Here is an 18017-nt window from a genome sequence, read left to right on the forward strand (position 1 = left end):
TCTTACGAACCGACATTACTCTAAGCTCATTGTTCTTAGCCAAACGGCCGGAAAGCGAAATTCGGCCGTCGGATTTAGAGCACGCCGTCTTTTGTGTTCATCTCTTTATCGGAACTAAGATCCGCGGCCCCATGTCGAGCAACGTCGATGGGCCGAAAGATCCTATCCGGATGAGGCGGGCCGGAGATGTTTTTGTCAACCGCCATAAGTTTCGGTTCCCACGGTGTACCGGCCGCGGGGACAACTCCTAATCCTTGGATGCCAAAGGCACTCGAAGCCGCATTGTGGTACAGCGAAGCGTTAAGAGAAAGGATGATGTCGGGTATCCATCGATCTCGCACATACACACCTTGCAGCCATTGGTCTCATTTCACTCCCAGTGCCATGGATGATAGTTCCACATTCGTGTGTGTGATGTGGAGGAAGTAAAAACAGTTTAACTCCTGCCCACTTGCTGGCAACAGCTTGCGGTCAGGTATAGAACTGCTCCTAAAGTCTCCCATCCTACTGCTGCTGTGAGTGGAAGCTCAATCCGCCCACATGCAGTTCATCAGAAATGTACATATCAAATGAGAGACTATCGTCAACCGGTGATCGGACCCGGGTCCCGGACTGAAGCCTCGGTAAGTCCTCAGGCTATCCACAGATGGCGCACCGGGCACCAGGCAGTAGCTCACGTGCGCCTTTTTCCAACTCCGGGAGGCTGTCGGAGGGAGGCATGTTGCGATGTTTTACCTCCGCCCCAACTTTCACCAAACGGTTTTTCGACATCACGCCGTCCCGCAGGCCTTAGTTCTCCGCACGGCACGTTGCGTTCCACCAACTAACTCTCCCCATGGAGGCTCCATAAAGGCTGGTCATCCTATGCTGGGTGGGGAGATAGATATCGATTTACTTTCCGCTGATTAAAATGTTAACATGCGAAAATTCTCCAATAAACTCAATTCCACCTCCCTTACCCCTCGATTCTTCGCTCGCTGCTGGATCGCTATCTCCTGGTGGTTAATTAACGTCGTTCGCTCATGCGGTGCTGATCTATCACTAAAACCATCCCCCGCCGTGTGCGAATTGGTTTGCGTTAAACCGAACCATTTGCTTCTCACGACCGAGAAAAACGATCGGATAAAGGGACAGGTTGATGGGCGTTTGGTTTTAATTATTCTGCGGTTAGAAAACGCCCGCGATGTGAAGCGATGATGCATTATGGAGTAAAGAATGCGAACGCCGAATTTGTTTGGCCCAGCACGTGATTGGATTCGGGTACCGGCACTCGAAAAGGACCGTTTTTGAAGAGGGACACCACTATTTTGCTTATTCCCAACTGGCCATTTTGCTAATTAATTGGGAAATGTTGCTGTTCGCATACACAATCTAATTCACATTCACCAAATACCATAACACTTAGCGTACGTTGTCCAGGTCTTTCGAAAAACATGTTTCAATTAATTGGGCTACATAAAAATAACTGTTAAATATACTGCCGTTTCCCTTGAAACATGCTTGTTAATTTAATGAAAACAGAAAAAAAGAATATTTTATTAAAATATTCAACCCCCGAACAGACGTTCCCTCAACCAACGGCTGGTTTCGCAATAATTAACGCATTTTTGCATCGAACCCACACGTTCCTGCACGGTGGGCGTTAATGCAACGCGTAGGATGCAACCGTTGCGAATGCAGAAAAGTGTTTTTGTGTTCACTTTCGAGGGTACGACGGGTTCGATTGTAAAAATATAGCCCGAAAAATAATGAAATTGTTTATGGTTTTTGTTTCATCTCATTAAATGCATGTTTTGTAGGAAATAAATTTCCATACACCAACGGCCACCACCACCCACGGAAGGGATAGTAGACAAATAAAAGTTAAAGTGAAAAATAATAAATTGAAGCTAAACTACCCGGAATTAATTTTTCCCAATATCCAATAATTGAAAAAGGAATATCTATGTTGCGAAAAACACATTGATCATCCTGATGAAACCTTAATTAAAAACCTTATCCCAATTTGTATCCTTGTGTGTAGGATAAAATGATTCAAATGTGTTTCCGTATTCAATAGTTATTCAAAACCTGTCACTATAATCCAATGGTTTCAACAAATCGACCGATTTACATAAAATAACATATCATAGAAACATGGTTAGGCAGAAGATATTATGGAAACCCTAATGATGATTGCGTACCCTGTAGCGCTAAACGTGTTAATGAATATTCGATTCATTTAATTTATTACCTGTTTATGGCACAGAAACAATGCTGCGCGATAGCTTATTCAACAGGTGAATCCCTAATTTACAATCTGATCTGCATAAAACAATATACACACTTGATTACCATTCATTCATAATGCGGAAAGAGGAAAACAATATTGAAAAATCATTATCCCATTCGAAACAGAGGTAAATTTGGTTTGAAACAATACCAAATGTTTTCACTCGAATGTAGACAGCTGCCAAAAACTGCAATTGAAAGGTATTATGACAAATGGAAAAAAGCCATCACTGGAAGAAATTAAAGCAAAGGCGATGCAATAAAGCTGCACCGAGGGTGGTAGGCGCCTCGGAAAAGCAGCTCCCGAGTCCGAACCTTGTACGTTATGCTGGCGAATGTTTGCAATTATACAAGCGAACGAGAACGAAAGAAAATCCATGGACCCTTCTAATGCAGTCAGCTGTCCGTTTACGGTTCGTTTAATTTTGGTGCCCCGGTGCAATGATTGTGCGATGGAAGTGCATCTCCGAGTGTGTGTGTGTGTGAGTGTATGGTGTGCACACTACGGGTGGATAATAATCTCCCGAAATGCATATGGCTCGTGTCGTGCTGGGAAAAGCCAAAAAGGGAAATGAAGAATCCGTGCATCCGATTCGAAACAAGGTACAACAGCGGGGGCATAATTGAAAACAGGAATAAAGATCCCTTTCTTTTCGTGCCATTCTATCCCTACTCTCGACCGTAGTAGAGGTATGCACCATATGCGCCGTATGCTTCAGTTTCAGCATCCTCTGGCTTTATTTTCCTTCGGATTTGGCTTCTCTTTCCCTTTCCCTTCGTTCGCCACGAACCAATATATATCGGCGCGTGCCCGTCTGAGTCGAGGGCAAGGGCTGCATCCGGGTTGTACCGCGGCCAGCTGCAACTGTGTAGGCCTCACTCGGTTGTGACTTTTAGCGCGTTCATCGGCGCGTAGGAGCCGAATGGTGGCCACCGAGAACCAGTTGCATTTTTTCGGTAGTCCTCTCTTTTCGTTCCATTTCACGACTTGGGCCCCCAAAAATCGGTGTCCACAAAACCCATAACGTTAGATGACATGCGCTTTAACATCAAAGCCAAACCTTTCCACTGCCCGAAACCGCGTCGGTTTAAAACATTTGTGTCGTAAAAATATTGATTGGATTATATTTGGTCGAATTGATTTCATCTCTACGTCGTCACTGGCGGCCCTCGGCCGGTGCCATTTCCACTCGGAACCAATAAAATGTCTCACTACGAACCAATTTTTGAGATTTCAGTTTTACGACACTCCCCCTCCCCTCCATCCACACGTTTTTGGTCGAACACATCCGATCGATTCGAACAAAGTGCAATAAATCTTCGAATTAAGAGGTTGAAAAGCTCAATGCCCACAGTTTTAGCGAGAGTTTTGGAGGAGAAAAAAAACTACCAGAACCAAAACAAAACCGAAAACCCTCTACCTTCACTCCGGCTGGTTTTAAGGTTTTCACATTCGATGCGATTAAAACCGTTAATATGACATCATTTATAGCCCTGGCGTCCGAGCGGCCATGTGGCTGCCAGTGTCCGAAAAAACACAACACATGGGATATTAAATCACGATCTCCGGGCAGCAATGTGTCCCAAACATGAATTATTGCCACGGGTCCGATTGCTGTAGTTAACAAAAAAAAACACTAGAGAACAATAAATCATCCAAAAACTGGTAAAGATAACTTGTATAAGCATGATGATGGTCACGATATGAACCGATAAGAGTACTAATTGAATTTTTGTTTTATAGTTATCAAATTTGAGAGTGGAATGCAGTAAAAGTATTACAGGCGATTTGAATTGGTTAAAGAAGTGAAAATATATGAAGACAAACCATTTAAGAATTGACGCATTAAATGTCATCTCTATACAAGCGTTCATGAAATTGGTTTTCGGTTTTCATTGGTACTAGGAAACAAGAGATAATAAAACCTGTTTGCTATCCAACGAAAAGTCAATAGAGTATTAAATCGAAAACATCAATATTGTTCGAAGAGTAATAAGTAGGTTGACCGAAATCTTCTTATAAGATATTATTCTTCCTACTTGTACAAAGTACTACAAAAACAACTCGGGAGGAAAACAAAATAATCATTCCATAAATCACATAATTCATAAATCGGAACCGGGAAACACGATGTTGGAGAGTCCTGGCGCTAGGAGGATGTTTCGATCCATCGAAGAAGAAGAGAAACTTTCGCAACAACAAAATAACAATAAATACACGTCGTGTTGGAATGACTTCCACCGAGCGGGAGAGAAAAAGGCGAAACACAAAAATGTCCTTGCCAACGCAATCATCTTACACCATCCACATCTTATCACTGTCACCGAAGGAACGGGACGCCGGGGATGAACAACTTTAGAGCAAAACACAAGACACGTTCGTCGGACGATGTTTTCAGTTTCGAGGAAGAAAACAAATAAATTACATCCACTCGATGAGGTGGACGGGGGAGGGGGAAAGCCGTCGGGCAGATTCCCACCGCTTAGTGAAAATATTGCCGAACGCTGCTCGGAAGATGCTGAAGGTGTCGCAAATCAGCAAACGGTACGTGACATCTTAGCCAACGAACGAAACTTTTGAAATGACTTACCACGTGGATGGGTATGATTTGATAACAATAAATGGTGAAAAGAAGAACGTAGAAGATGTTGTTATTTATTCGTCCACCATCGATCAACATCTTTTTCACCGCGTCGAGGACCACCAAAGATGGGACGAAAATTTAGCCAAACCAAACAAACAAACCTCGCAGATCATTAGTTTTATTTCCGGGAAGAGCAATCGATCCAGTGGAACCTACTGATTCCAATTCCAGCCGGCTTGTTGGGCCATTTTCTTTGGCAGCTAACCAAATTACGTACTCGATGCTCCTGTTCTGGAGCTTCCGGTCGCATCTTTTCCGCTTCACTTATCTCTCAGCACACCACACGGCCGTAAGCCGTCCTCTTGCCATCATCATTAGGACCTTTCATCAGGATCATTACCGGATCTGGCCCAGTAAGACCACCTACGACCGACGCTTCTAGATGATTACGCCTATGGGGTTGTTTTTTTTGTCTTCTGCCCTCCTACTACACCAAGAAGGAAGAAAAAACAGCATCCAGCAAAGCGGGAGAGCTTTCAGCAGATGACCTAGATTCCATCATCAGCTCAATATCGGCCGGATGTGGGAAGGTCGACGAAACGCTACCAGGAGAAGTGGAAGACACAAGTTGCTCACGCTCGAGCAAACAATAGTCTTCTTCGGCAAAGCGGATTGTTCCGGCGGGCCGTGAGTAATTGATTAGTGAGCACTGCCACAAGGCAAGAGCGCCAGGATCATTATTAAGCAATTATCGTTGATTAATGCTTGCAGATTATTCTGTCTATTTTGATTTTTCACCCGGGCCCGTTTTTCTTTTTTCTTTCGCGCGATGGAGAGTAAATCAATAGCGAACCGACGCAGCCAAAGGATAATGAATCAATTTGAGGATTTTTTTTTGCTGTATCCCTGGCGATAGGAATATATTAGTGTTGTGCTTATTGAATCTTTTGGCGAGATTCATTCATATGAATCTTTCAACTAAGATTCATTCAGATGGATTCATGAACTCGGATTCAGGTTCGGATCTTCAAAGCTTAATAAATCTTTCGAAACCCTAATGAATCTTCATGAATCTTTCATGGATCTGTCACGATTCTCCCCGACTCTTTCATAGGCGTGGACAATGCGACCAAAAAACAGAAGGAGTCCCTCAACCCATTTTTGGCGGGTGACTTTTCATCAGTTGGTGTGTCTGTAGGATTCATGAATCTCTCAACAAAAGATTCATGAATCTCTCATAAGGCAGAGATTCATTCCGATTCATGAATCACAACTCTAGAATATATTCTATTTGAGGTATTCAGCGATGATTTTGAGAAAAAGTTTTGAATTAAATACAGAGAATTTAATTGTGGAATTTCTACAGTAGTCAACATTATTCGTATGGAATATCGGAATTGAAAGCAACTCACATAGTTTGATTACAGACATGAAAGAAAACGGTGGAGTTCATTAAAAAATATTCACCCATCGCTCAACGACGTCATAGTGGAACTTTCCTCAAATCAAACACCTCCATGGACTTCTGTCCCCTTCGGAAAAACTGCCTTCATACATTCATGTAAGAGACTACGAACGAAAAATTCCTTCCATCGGCCTGGAATCGAAAAACAGCATGTCCATCTCCTCCTCCCAAACACAGCGTGGCATCCCTTTGAAGAAGGATAAAGCAATCATTCGTCCTATCGAACACAAACAATTTATGTTCCACGAATAATCACCCTCAAGTGTTTCGGCAAACGCTCCCGCGCTTCGAATGTCGACAACGCTTTTTGCTTCTTTCGCTAGCATTTGTTGTGTGCGTTTTTTTTTTTTTGTCGTCGTTGTTTCCTCCTTCCAACACAGGATTGGCTCAAATTCCTGGCCCGCAGCAACCGTATCGAAGCATCCGTCGTGCGCCTTCGTCCTTTTGTTGCTCACGTTACATCAGCGCGCAAGTGTGGTCGTGGCAAACGCTGCTGCTGCAGCAGTAAAAGACACCTTTTCCAAAACCACTTACGACCTAAATTTTCCCTCCGTGCACAGGGATGACGCACACTTGCCGGGCGTGCGGTGCCTTTTTCCGGTCGGTCGCCGGGGGTCGGGAAAAATCAGACGCCATCCCCGCGACCCGTCACACACCGGGGTTTTCCCGAGCTAGCTGGATTCCTCCCACCGTTCGGGTGGAAATATATCGTACCGAAACGCGGCAGCAGATGTTGTCGGTGAGTTACGAATTTTCATCGTGTTCCGGGAACGTTGGTAAAATTTCACGATTCTTCGGTTCACAAAACGGAACGACGATATGGTCCATGCAAAATACGGATGGGATGATGCTGTTTCAAACCAATACCTTCGATATCGATTTTCCACAGAAAGAAACATCCAGTATTCATAGATCATCAACATGTTTAATTTTAGAAAAAAAATCCCTCTAAAACATAACCTCAAAATCAAAACAAACAAAATAACCTTCATTTAAAGAAACTTTCTTCGTTACCAAATCGTTTCTGACCATTTTCCACCAGCATTTCCACCGGCAAGCGATGGGAAAAGCCTCCATAATTCCACCGCGACATTCGGGCACATCCAAATAGCGCTCGCAGATTCGAGAACAAATTCGAGATCATTGACCCCATTACCGGTCGCTCGCTCCCGGCCAACCCAGCTGTGTAATTCCAGCTGGGTAATAAAATCGTCCCGCGGCACACTTTTCCGGCCCGAAAAAGGCTACCATCCATCTTACACGTACGGCCCTGTAACGGGAAAATGGCTCTCGTTGCGATCGATCCTACCTCGAATCGAACCGAATTTTCCACCCTTGTGCACCGTACACGCTGCTGGCGGGGTTTTTAAGGCCCATCACCTCCCTTTCCTCGCCTCAAACCTCCCGCGTGCGAGGACAACGCGAAGCCTCAGGACGAAACGAACGGTAGAGAACAGATTTTCCTATCGCTTCCCTGCACATTCGACTCTAACTTTCCTTTTTCCCACTTCCCAAAACACATGCCACACACAAAAACCGGGACCGGATCCTGGCCCTCTTCCACTGCTCACGCCGAATAAAGGACCCTTTTCAAAACCGACCCTTTCCGCAATTCCCCACGGAACGCTACCTCTTCGACGGCAAGTAGCTGTAGGGAACCGCCTCCCTAACCATCCCCGGACATCTCCGTGGAACACACGTTTGCAGTTCCTTGTTGCCGCATGTAATACGTGTTGCCCACAGACGGTGATGTTGCTGCAAATAGTTGCTGAAAGCAAAACATTCATCGCCTTTTTTCCCCCGGAACCTTCGGGATGTAGTATGGCCTTTTTCCCATTTCCTCGTAGAGCTGTTGCTTTGCCAAGGACAAGGATTGATTTTAGTTTTATCACTACACACAGCACTCTTTAGAATTGTTGTTTTTCTTTTCGTAAAAGGTCTTCGGGGACTCGTTGTCCATTGTTTCGATTCTCCTCTGGTTCTTGATCATATGCTCGACCTGTTTTTCGTTTTCTTTCGGCAGGATTTAGGATTTCACCTGTCACTTTGGGGGATCCATTTTAAAGCCCTTTACGGATGGGATTGGATGGATTATCTTTCTAGAACAGTTGTTGCCGTTTTTTTGGGAGAGTTTTCACTTTGCTTCACTTCCTTAATTATTCAACAGCAAAACATGAAGAAGACTAATAAATATCTTTGATAAAAGCAAATCCCTTTTTAAAAGGTCAAGTTACTAAATTTTCCATTCGGGTGAATCACGGACTCGAAACTCTTCTGCAAGTGCAAAGGCCGCACAGATGAACTCATTAACACTTTCGATCAATAAAACCGTAAAACCAACCTTCCTGATTGCCTCCTCATCCGCCCACCCCGTTTGGACGGTTCCAAAGCGAGTAAACGAAATCATTAGGTACTTCAGTGAAGTTGTTTTCTCGACGTTAACCCAAGAAAAACGCACCACCCCACCTCACCACCCACCCACTCCCCGAGCCTCTACGACTTTTGGCAACGTCGGTTTGCTTCGTCCAATTTCCTCCATCGTCCGTCGAAATGGAAAACTCAATCAGACACTCTAATCCAATTATTGGGAAAAAGCCTCCCTTCCCGAAGGTGACGACTCCTGCACCCCCCGAGGGAAGGTCCCTCTAACTAACACTCTATTTCCGGTCAGGCTGCTGCTGCCGAATCAGCACAATTCCCCCTGACTGGCGCACAAAACTATCAATCCGACAGCGAGTGATTCGATGAGTTGGGCTCGGAAAAATTACAGCCTCAACTGAAAGGACTTGGATAAGACGATGGTTCTGAAATGAAACGGAAAAGAGATGACTGGTACTCGTCGTCCGGCAAAAGATACCGATTTTATGGACCTGTTTACGGTGGGATGGAAACCCCCCTCCCCCCTCCCCTGTTTTCTTACAATTTCCCAATACGAACTCTTTCTCAACGGAAGAACAATCAAAACTGTTGTCACATTTCGTACAATGTGCATTAGTTGCCCGGGAAAAGTGAAAAGCGTCGGAATCGAAGCCCTCCGGTTCCACATTGTTGAAAATTAAGACGACACTCTTTGTGTGGCCGGAAGACGCTCACCTCGTTTAAGCCGGAAGTCGAAAGGAAATCCGCAGTCTGGCAAATGAAATGTCATTCCACTTCATTTTCTGTTTGGCTACAGAGTCGAGCCAAAAACATGTATTTGCAACGGTGCAGAGACATAACGAACTGCAGTCTCAGTCCAAATCAACGTCTTCCATCGTTGGTTCAGCGTCTTGGAAGGATGGAAAATGTACAATTTCCTTATGCCTTCATTCCCGTGCCGTTGCAGACATTGGCTTTCCCCGGTCGTGACATTGTAACCCGAGGGCACCCGAATGGAGGACAATGAGATGTAAAAAAGGGATGATGGAAAATCAGCATGTAACGGAGCAGCACCAGGACCAATGTGTGCCAAAAAAGGAAATCCTTTTCCGCCACCGTTCTCCGGAAGCGCTACAAAACGTAATTTCTTTTATTGATTCGGTTTAATTTCCGTCTACTCATCGCGAAGAAGCGACGAGAGTTTGCTTTCGTTTAAAACGCATACACAAGAGGATTCGAATATAAAGAGACCCTTGTTTTGTCTCTGTTTCACGTTAGCGAACGGGTAAATTGGGAACCTTGTAAGTGGAAAACATTAAACATGGGAGTGGTGTTTTATGGCGCCAAGGGTAAGGGAAGGAAGGACCTGCTCCTGAAGCAGTCTGCTAATTTTTGGAAGAACTCAATTTTCCCTACCATACGCTCAAGCGGTTCGAGCGTTCGAGACCACTTACGTGGGGTGCATTCATTATGAATTTTTGCATTTTCCTTTTTGGGAACACTTACACACACACACACACACGAGTAAAGGGCCAATTTATTTCGCATTTTGAATTTGCGCAAACGGAAGTTATGCTGTTGGAGGTAGGAAAACATCCATCTTTGGTGAGTGAGGTGAGTAAAACATTGAAGTCCTCTTGAAAGCACTTCAATGGTGCACCTCATGCCCAAATGCCCAACGGAGGTTTAGCTAAACTTAACCTTAGGAATATTCATTCATTGGGCACTTAAACTTAATTGCTACATTTAGTAGAAACAACGAACCGAACACTTCAGAGTTTTTTCCACAATAAACCTAGTGAAGTGTGTAAGTAATTTGTAAAGTAGTTTTCCGCCGTACAGTTCATGAAGGAACTAGAAAATGTACCCAAATGTTTCTACCGTAAATTACTTTATGGCGGTCAAATTGCGTTTTATTACCCGAGTTAAAAATCAATCCTTTCAATTACATTCAATTATGAAACAATTAACACAAAGATGCTTAAATCGCTACAAGCGTTCAACACTTGCTGGTGACAATTGGCCCTGGTTGACGATGGTACCTACTTATAAAACGCCTCACACAACATCGTCATCATCCTCTCAATCAACATCAACTGTTTCCGTAACTTAGAACATAGTCTTCCCTTATTAAATCTTCCCTAGACAATGTGGGTTACGACCGGAGTTTAAACGCTCAAAAATAGCCTCTTATTATCCGCTCCATGAAGCCAATATTTTATGAACCTCAAAAGACCCTGCCACAAAGGAAGCCACTTTTCTTCGTCCTCGTCCACTCCGGTCGTTCTGGTTTGAAAAATGAGTAAAAAAAAAGAAGGAAAACCCCGCCATCCCACTTTCGTGCTACAGCTCTTTTCTACATTAACTTTATTAACTCATATCCGCGTGCAGTGTCGTTTCTGGTGAGGCTTTTCGCCGGAAAGAAAATGGCTCTCCATCGACCACATGCTACCACTGCTCTGTGCCGGGCTTTTCCCGGGCATTTGTTTTACTTACTCTCAGAACTTGCAATCGTAACAACTTGACTTCTGTACACATACACACATACAGACCAGCGAAAACCCGGCGCGACTTAATCAAACAGCTTGCATCCGTCTCACTGCGGAAGGGTAAATAAAAAGGCTATTCTGGAGGCGGAAGCGGCGAGCGAGAGCGCCAGAGCCGGAAGTGTGACCTGCCAAACGCCCGAACGGTGGTTTTTCCCCGCAGCGGGTACGAAAAAAGGGGGGTTTTCCGTAAGGCGCAAGGAAGCAAGTGAACTCGGGCTTTTCCGAAAACGCAGACGAAAACCATACGCCCCGGTGGTGGTGGTGGTCCCATGTGTCACAGTGGTGGGGGTGATGGGGCTGGATAGGCAGGAAAAACAACGACTAAAAGTCTCGAAACAGGATTCCACTTGAGCTGCGGGTTGAAGGAAGAACGGGAGGAAAACCCGGGGTGGGGAAGAAAAATTTATATTCAAAAGAAAACTTTAGGCGTATTATTCTACCCTGCCTCCGCGTTCATTGCCAGCTTCGTCAAGGTTTATCCTGGTTCTGAAAGGCTTTAGTAGAGGCAGGGAAAATGAAGCAGAAACCGTTAGGGACGTACGGAAAAACAGCGAGAGCGAGAGAGAGAGAAAGAGAGGATATAAAACACCCCGAAGTGGCTTTGAAACCAACGACGTGAATGGAACGGAATGTAACTTCCGCTTGAGGTTGGAAAATTGCCAACAGTTTTCCAAGCGATCACAAGAAACAGACACCGAGACACCCGGGAACGCAGACGAAAAGCCAACGGAACATCCGCCCCGATGCGGATACGCGATAAAGCGCGTGGAGCAGCCGAAAGTCCGCAGCGAAAGACAGGAATGCCGCCAACGGGGGGTGACGGGAAACTCGGCAAGGATGGCCCACAGCCGGAATAAGGCAGCATTCCCCATGCGGTCGGCCCCGAAATTCGTCTTCGAATCGTCTTCCAGGACCGCAAGGAGTTATCCGAACCAGGAAGGAAAACCGCGCCGGAAGGACCATCAACCTCCCGACGAACGCGCACGTCACGAATTTTATCTACATCCAAACAGTCGGTCGAGGGGGGGTTGAAAAATCGAATCCATCTTGAAAAAGCGGCAAACGAGTCGAAGAGAGGAAAATTCGGTCTGGCCCTGGGCCTTTGCGTGCTGCGACGTGAAAAGCCTATATTTTATTTTTACACCATTAGATCACATCCGGCAGGGCCGAAATTGTCCACCGGCAAGTGGCCGAAGAAAACGCGACCGGAGTGCAAAAGCGAAACAACACAGCAACTTTTTCCTCCCAGACCGAGAAACCCCAACGTCGGATGAAGATTCGCTTCTTTGGCCAGCCAGGGGTTTTCCTTGCCACCTCGGAGAAACAAAACCGAAGCCGCTTCCAGCAAACGGACGGGATTTGCGTCTTACGCGGACATCGAAACCATGCCCGGCTCCGGAACCTTTATCTTTTAGCGGCTCGTTGTTATCCGTGATTCATAATTTACATAATTTCGGTTCACTTTTCTCTGCCTTCCTTTCGTTCCTTTTCCCTCGTTCTCTTTCTCCGTTTCGCGAGCCCAATTTGATATTCTACTCGCTTAATCCGTACTCCCTGCCCAAAAGCCGTTCCAACGCATCAACGTCGGGTTGTGTGCTTTTAAATAACAACGAAAAAAAACTCCCCAACGTTCCCATTGCGCTTCCGGCAGTTTCGGGGAAGGAAGGATAAAATTAAGAATATCGTACACGGTTCCGAAGCGAAACCAAATGCAAATCAGCAGGTACCAGCCATCGCGACGGGTGGAATGTAATGGCGACCCAATTTCTCCAAGCAAAAATGTAACATTGGCAAACACACACACACACGCACATAAAGCCCCCCACAAAAACAACATGGTTTCCGATTGTGTTTGGTTATGGTTCCTTTTTTATTGTGTTTAATTTTTTACGCGGGAGAGGGGGGTCCGTCCGATTATGCAAATATTTATGCTGGCAAAAGACAAATTGAATCCGCACGGTTTTGGCCGACCAGTGCGCCCCGAAGCCAGTGTCCGGGCGCGACGACGACGCACTCGCCAACATGGCCAACCGATGTTACATATCAATTTGCTGCAAAAGGCTATCATTTTCTGTTCGGAAAGCGGAACGGGGGAAAGAAAAGCTGGCATGGAAAATTATGTTTTATAAAATTGGACCATTTATCGTTGACTTTGTTGTAAAAACATATGGAAAGTAAAAGTGGAATTAAATTTATATTAAATTATATCTCTCAGGAAAGGTATGATGTGTGGAAAATTATTAAATTTATTTAATAAAACCACGTATCCTCAACAACTCCTTTACTAACTCCATCGGATTGTTGTCCATTACCTCAATGCATAATTTCTCCGTTTCGAGCATTTTCCCATTTCCCATGAAAGTCAGCACATCATCAACGGCAACAATGGATGTCAGAGGATTGACTTCCGTTTCAGTGGAATGGAACCACCAACCGAAGTCCGTGCATCCTAACCAAACACCCTTTGCAAGTTCCACCCTGTTTTGACACACTCCACCTTCGAGACGCAATATTTCAGCTAAAACCCCAACTGACAAAAATCAATGTCCATGAATTTTATGACACCCTGCTATGAAATTTATAGAACGTCAACGGCACACCAGCAGAAGAAAAGCGGAGTGCAAAAGCATCGTCGTGAGCATCTTGCGTGAGCTGTGAATAAATACATAAATTATAGACCCAAACACGATTCACGCGAACCGGAGAAAGATTTGAACAAAAAACGAACGGTCATAGATTTTCCGCGCGAAGAAACATAAATCAAGCTCTCGTCTCGTGGTGGTTGGTTCGCCAAAAAAAAAAAAAAGGAGTGAAAAAGGAAAGGCCCCCGATTTACTACGAGGGGGGCATAAAATTCGAAACCAATCACTTCGGTGGAAAGTGTTTTGCAAAATGTGTGGGAAAGTGGGGACTGTTCTAACGTTTACATTTTCACACACGCAATTTACGATGAAACAGAAGTGACAGTTGTTGTTGTTGCTCACATGAGAACCATAAAAATTTTCCTCATTTCGATTTTTCATGATCTCACTTACACTTGAAGCTTATGAAAGTGAAATTCGTTCGATTTTATTGCTGCACCTACCGAGTTGTTCAACCTAGTCCAATTTTTTTACATTCTTTACATAAAACCATCACTTCAAGCAGCTTTCCCAAGTGTCTCCCTTTTACTCACCATCACGTGTCACCCGGTTACTCAGCGCCATAATTACATCGCCTCAATAATTGCTTAATTCAATGCGAACCCGTTTTTACACAACTCCCTCCCCCCCCAAAGCGGGGCCGGAAAATGTGTTAAACAATCGACCATAAATAAATTCTACCATACCCACTTTCATTACCTCCCCCGCACTAACCCCCGTTGTTTGATGCGGAAACAATTGTCTCCCTGCACCGTTCAAGACGTTTCTCAACGTGAAAGGAAAACTTCTCCCATCCCTTCGGAAGGCCGTAACCGAAACGGGGGGAGAAGTTCGCACTCGTTAGGGGAACCACCACTGGGACTGACCACACCCCCGAGCGGGTTCCAACAACGGCATTTCGGCTTGAATGATTGCTGCATATCGCCGGAAGAAAAAAGGGATAGGGCCATTGTGGTGGTTGCTTGGATCGAAATGGAATCGCGATCGTGCACTTTCCCACGGAATTACGCTCCCCGAAAAACCGACGAAAGTTCGGTTCCGCCGTTGGCCGAGATGAAGATAAAACGATAGTGCCTCGAGCTAACCCACACCCTCCCCCCCCCCTACTCCGTCGCCGTTCGATGCCCTAAGGGCCGAGCCGTAATTAAACTGTCATGAGCGATCAGCTCGGACGGGATGCTCAACCAGTTGTGACAGCCGGAAAGGTGTTAAGATGTCAGCTATATTGGCTGGCGTGCGGACACAAACATACCGGCGTGGCGTCTAGCCGGTCTTGGGAGGTTTGAATGGAGCTAATCGCAGGGCGGACAAGGGTCGGAGGAGGAGGAGTCTGGCTTTCTTAGCGGGCGACAGTAATTGTGACAAATGTATTCCATAATAATACGAACAGACAGCAAACGCCGGTGGAGAAAGCTGCGTTTACATAAGTAAGTTATCGGATTTCTTCGAAACGAAATCTGCTCCTACATCTTCCTTTTATTTTTCGGTATTTTTCATTCAAGCAACGAAGCTAAGTGAATTGTTAAATGAACCATTGCGGATAGCGTCTTATCGTTTTTCACGTTTCTGATAACGCAATAAGTTTTTCGAAATATTTTTGTAAACATCTTTGACCATAGCTAATATTTCAGTTAAGTTGCAAGTCATGCCTGAATGGGAAAACTCAACGACCGTGTTTTGGCGACTGACGAAATCATATCCATAGAAACGCCGGCAGTGTTTACTGATAACAAACAAGTTCAAAAGCAACTGTGTAAATTCAAATACTTCTGCCTTTGCTGCACTTTGCGTCACACTGGCCCCCTTTACTGGATGCAATATTTTATTTTTTCTTGTGCCTTACCCCTTGTCACATGTGTTTTTAACTGACGCTTTTGTACGTTACTTCGACTGGCTGACGTAACCTGTCAAGATAAACAACGAATTTACCTTCACGGAAAGAAACGTAATTTTCTTACAACTCGTTCTTTAGGCTTTCCTTTTTTTGATTGTACACGACAGGAGTTCGTTATTATTTTTTTTACTTAAGTAAAAGTGCCATCTAACAAACAGTCCGTATGCCAAACATTTTATGCACCACACACTTGACAAGGGTGGAAGAGCGTCGAACTTGTGGAAAAACGGGGCATCGAAATGGCGCTCTGTGCAGCGATAATTACTCGAATTCCGAATTCGAGACCCTTGGCTGGGGATGGGGAAGAAAAACCGGTTCCTGACGGTTTACCGCACACATTTTACGATGTTTTTATGCAGGACTTTTTTTCCTCTCTTGCTGAAATCCATTTGCTCCCTTTTGTCGGGATGGATAAGATTTTTACTTCACCTTCCCGTGCCCGTTTCCCGTGGCTCTTCCATCCCGATGTGGATTTATCCTTTCCTTTGCTTTCTTCCGTTCGCGTTCTTTCGCGTATAATATCTGTGCCATTACGATCCGGTGCATCTTCTCACGGATCTCACGTGGCCGTACCACGGGAATGTGAAGGAAAAAAAACCGGCTCTTACTATCATCATCGCGACGATGACGGATCAGGTAGAAAAAAGGGTTGTTTTTTACGACGGAGTTAGAGGAACAGGAAGCAGTTAGGAGCAAACCGAAATACTCCCAATGACTCATCAGGAAACTTGGGGCAGTTAGGTATGTTTTTTCTCCCTTCTTTACAACGGTTGCACAAATATTTACTTCAAACAGGTTAATTTGATGATAACCTTTTCTTCTCCGGTGGAGGCAGTCTCATTAGCTGAGTTAGCACCAATCATGATACCCTTAAATGGAAGAATCATGTTGTTTTTTTTTTTGTATCAACCCTCAAACCGAATGGCTTTCGGTGAAGATCATTAAGTTATCTTTTGTTTCGCAAAGGTTTGTTAAATTGATCGTCAGTATTAGTTAACTGCTGATGCGTTGATGCGTTTTTCAAGATTTGTTTCGTTCTCTTTGTTTATTAATTTTTAACTGGGATTTTCAGGAACAACACAATAAGGCATTTCAAAACGTTCTGCATTAAAATAAAAAAAGGAGCAAACAATTTAAAACAACCTGCTTGAAGTAAAACAACCGTTCATTTAATTCCCAGACAAATCTTGACAAATCGTCATGATAATTCCATTGTGGAATGTTTGTCCCTGAAGGAATGTTTCGTACGGTGACGAGCGAGTAGGTCTGGTTCGAAAGCGGGTGAAAAGAATTTGGAAGACAAGCATCTGACGAACCCCATCGGATTGGCTTGGAATGCGATAGAGAGCATGATGTATGTGTGTTTTCCCCGAACTCCGAACGTACCTTCTGCGCCTTGCACATGCCCGTGATGGACTGCAGGTCGTGCGACTGATGGCGATTGTCGCCGATGCACTGGTTGCAGATCGGCAGCTTGCAGCTGATGCAGTACATGGTGAGCGGTTCCGTGTGCTCGCCGCAGATCGACTCCCGCAGCTGGCAGGCGCCCCGAGGCTTCGTGAGACTATGCTTGGCCAGCGGGCCGCGCGCCGGATGACACAGTTCGCGGCAGGCGTCACAGTACCGGATTTCGCACTGCTCGCAGATGACGGTCGCCACCTTGGGCGGCTCGGTTTCGCACATCTGACAGCGGAGGGCCTCGCGCTCGCAGAACCGGTCCACGATCGACTCCATCGCCCGGTAGAGCGGCAGATTGCGGGCGCCAAGCTCGTCGAAGAACACCAGCTTCCGGCAGACGGGGCAGGCGAGCGAGTAGACGGAACCGCCGGCGCCGGACGGCGGAAATAGCAGCCCCTGGAGGTTGGGTGTGCCGGCGTACGAGCCGGGCCGCGACGTGCAGCAGATGACGCCCGAGTCCGCCTCGCTGAGGATGCTGACCTTGTCCGCCTGGTCCTGGTCGGAGGAGACGCTCTCGGTGGCGCTCGAGCTGCCGGTGCTGACGGACGACGACGACGACTGGGAGTGTTGCTGGTGCAGGTGGGCGGCGACGGAGACCGAGCCGGCAGCCGCCGGATGACCGCCGACTCCGATGTGCTGGCCGCCCGTGCTGGCCGGACCGTGCCCGCCCGAGGCCGAACCGGAAGCGGTCTGAATGTCCAGGGCGCAGGCCAGACAGAGGGCGTGGTAGCAGGGCAGCAGAACCGGACTCGAGTAGAGCTGCTTGCACACCGGGCAGCGAAGTTCCTCCTCCAT

General features: G+C 45.8%; 1 protein-coding gene across 1 annotated transcript in view; it reads right to left on the reverse strand.

Annotated features, from left to right (window-relative positions):
• Positions 1 to 18017, reverse strand: part of LOC131280984 (E3 ubiquitin-protein ligase TRIM9) — a 74232-nt gene extending 56215 nt beyond the window's left edge. The window contains exon 1 of the mRNA XM_058310236.1: positions 17151 to 18017. Coding sequence (XP_058166219.1) covers positions 17151 to 18017 — 867 coding nt within the window. The remainder of the gene's footprint in view (positions 1 to 17150) is intronic.

Source organism: Anopheles ziemanni, chromosome 2 (genome assembly GCF_943734765.1).
Source record: "Anopheles ziemanni chromosome 2, idAnoZiCoDA_A2_x.2, whole genome shotgun sequence".
NCBI lineage: Eukaryota > Metazoa > Arthropoda > Insecta > Diptera > Culicidae > Anopheles > Anopheles ziemanni.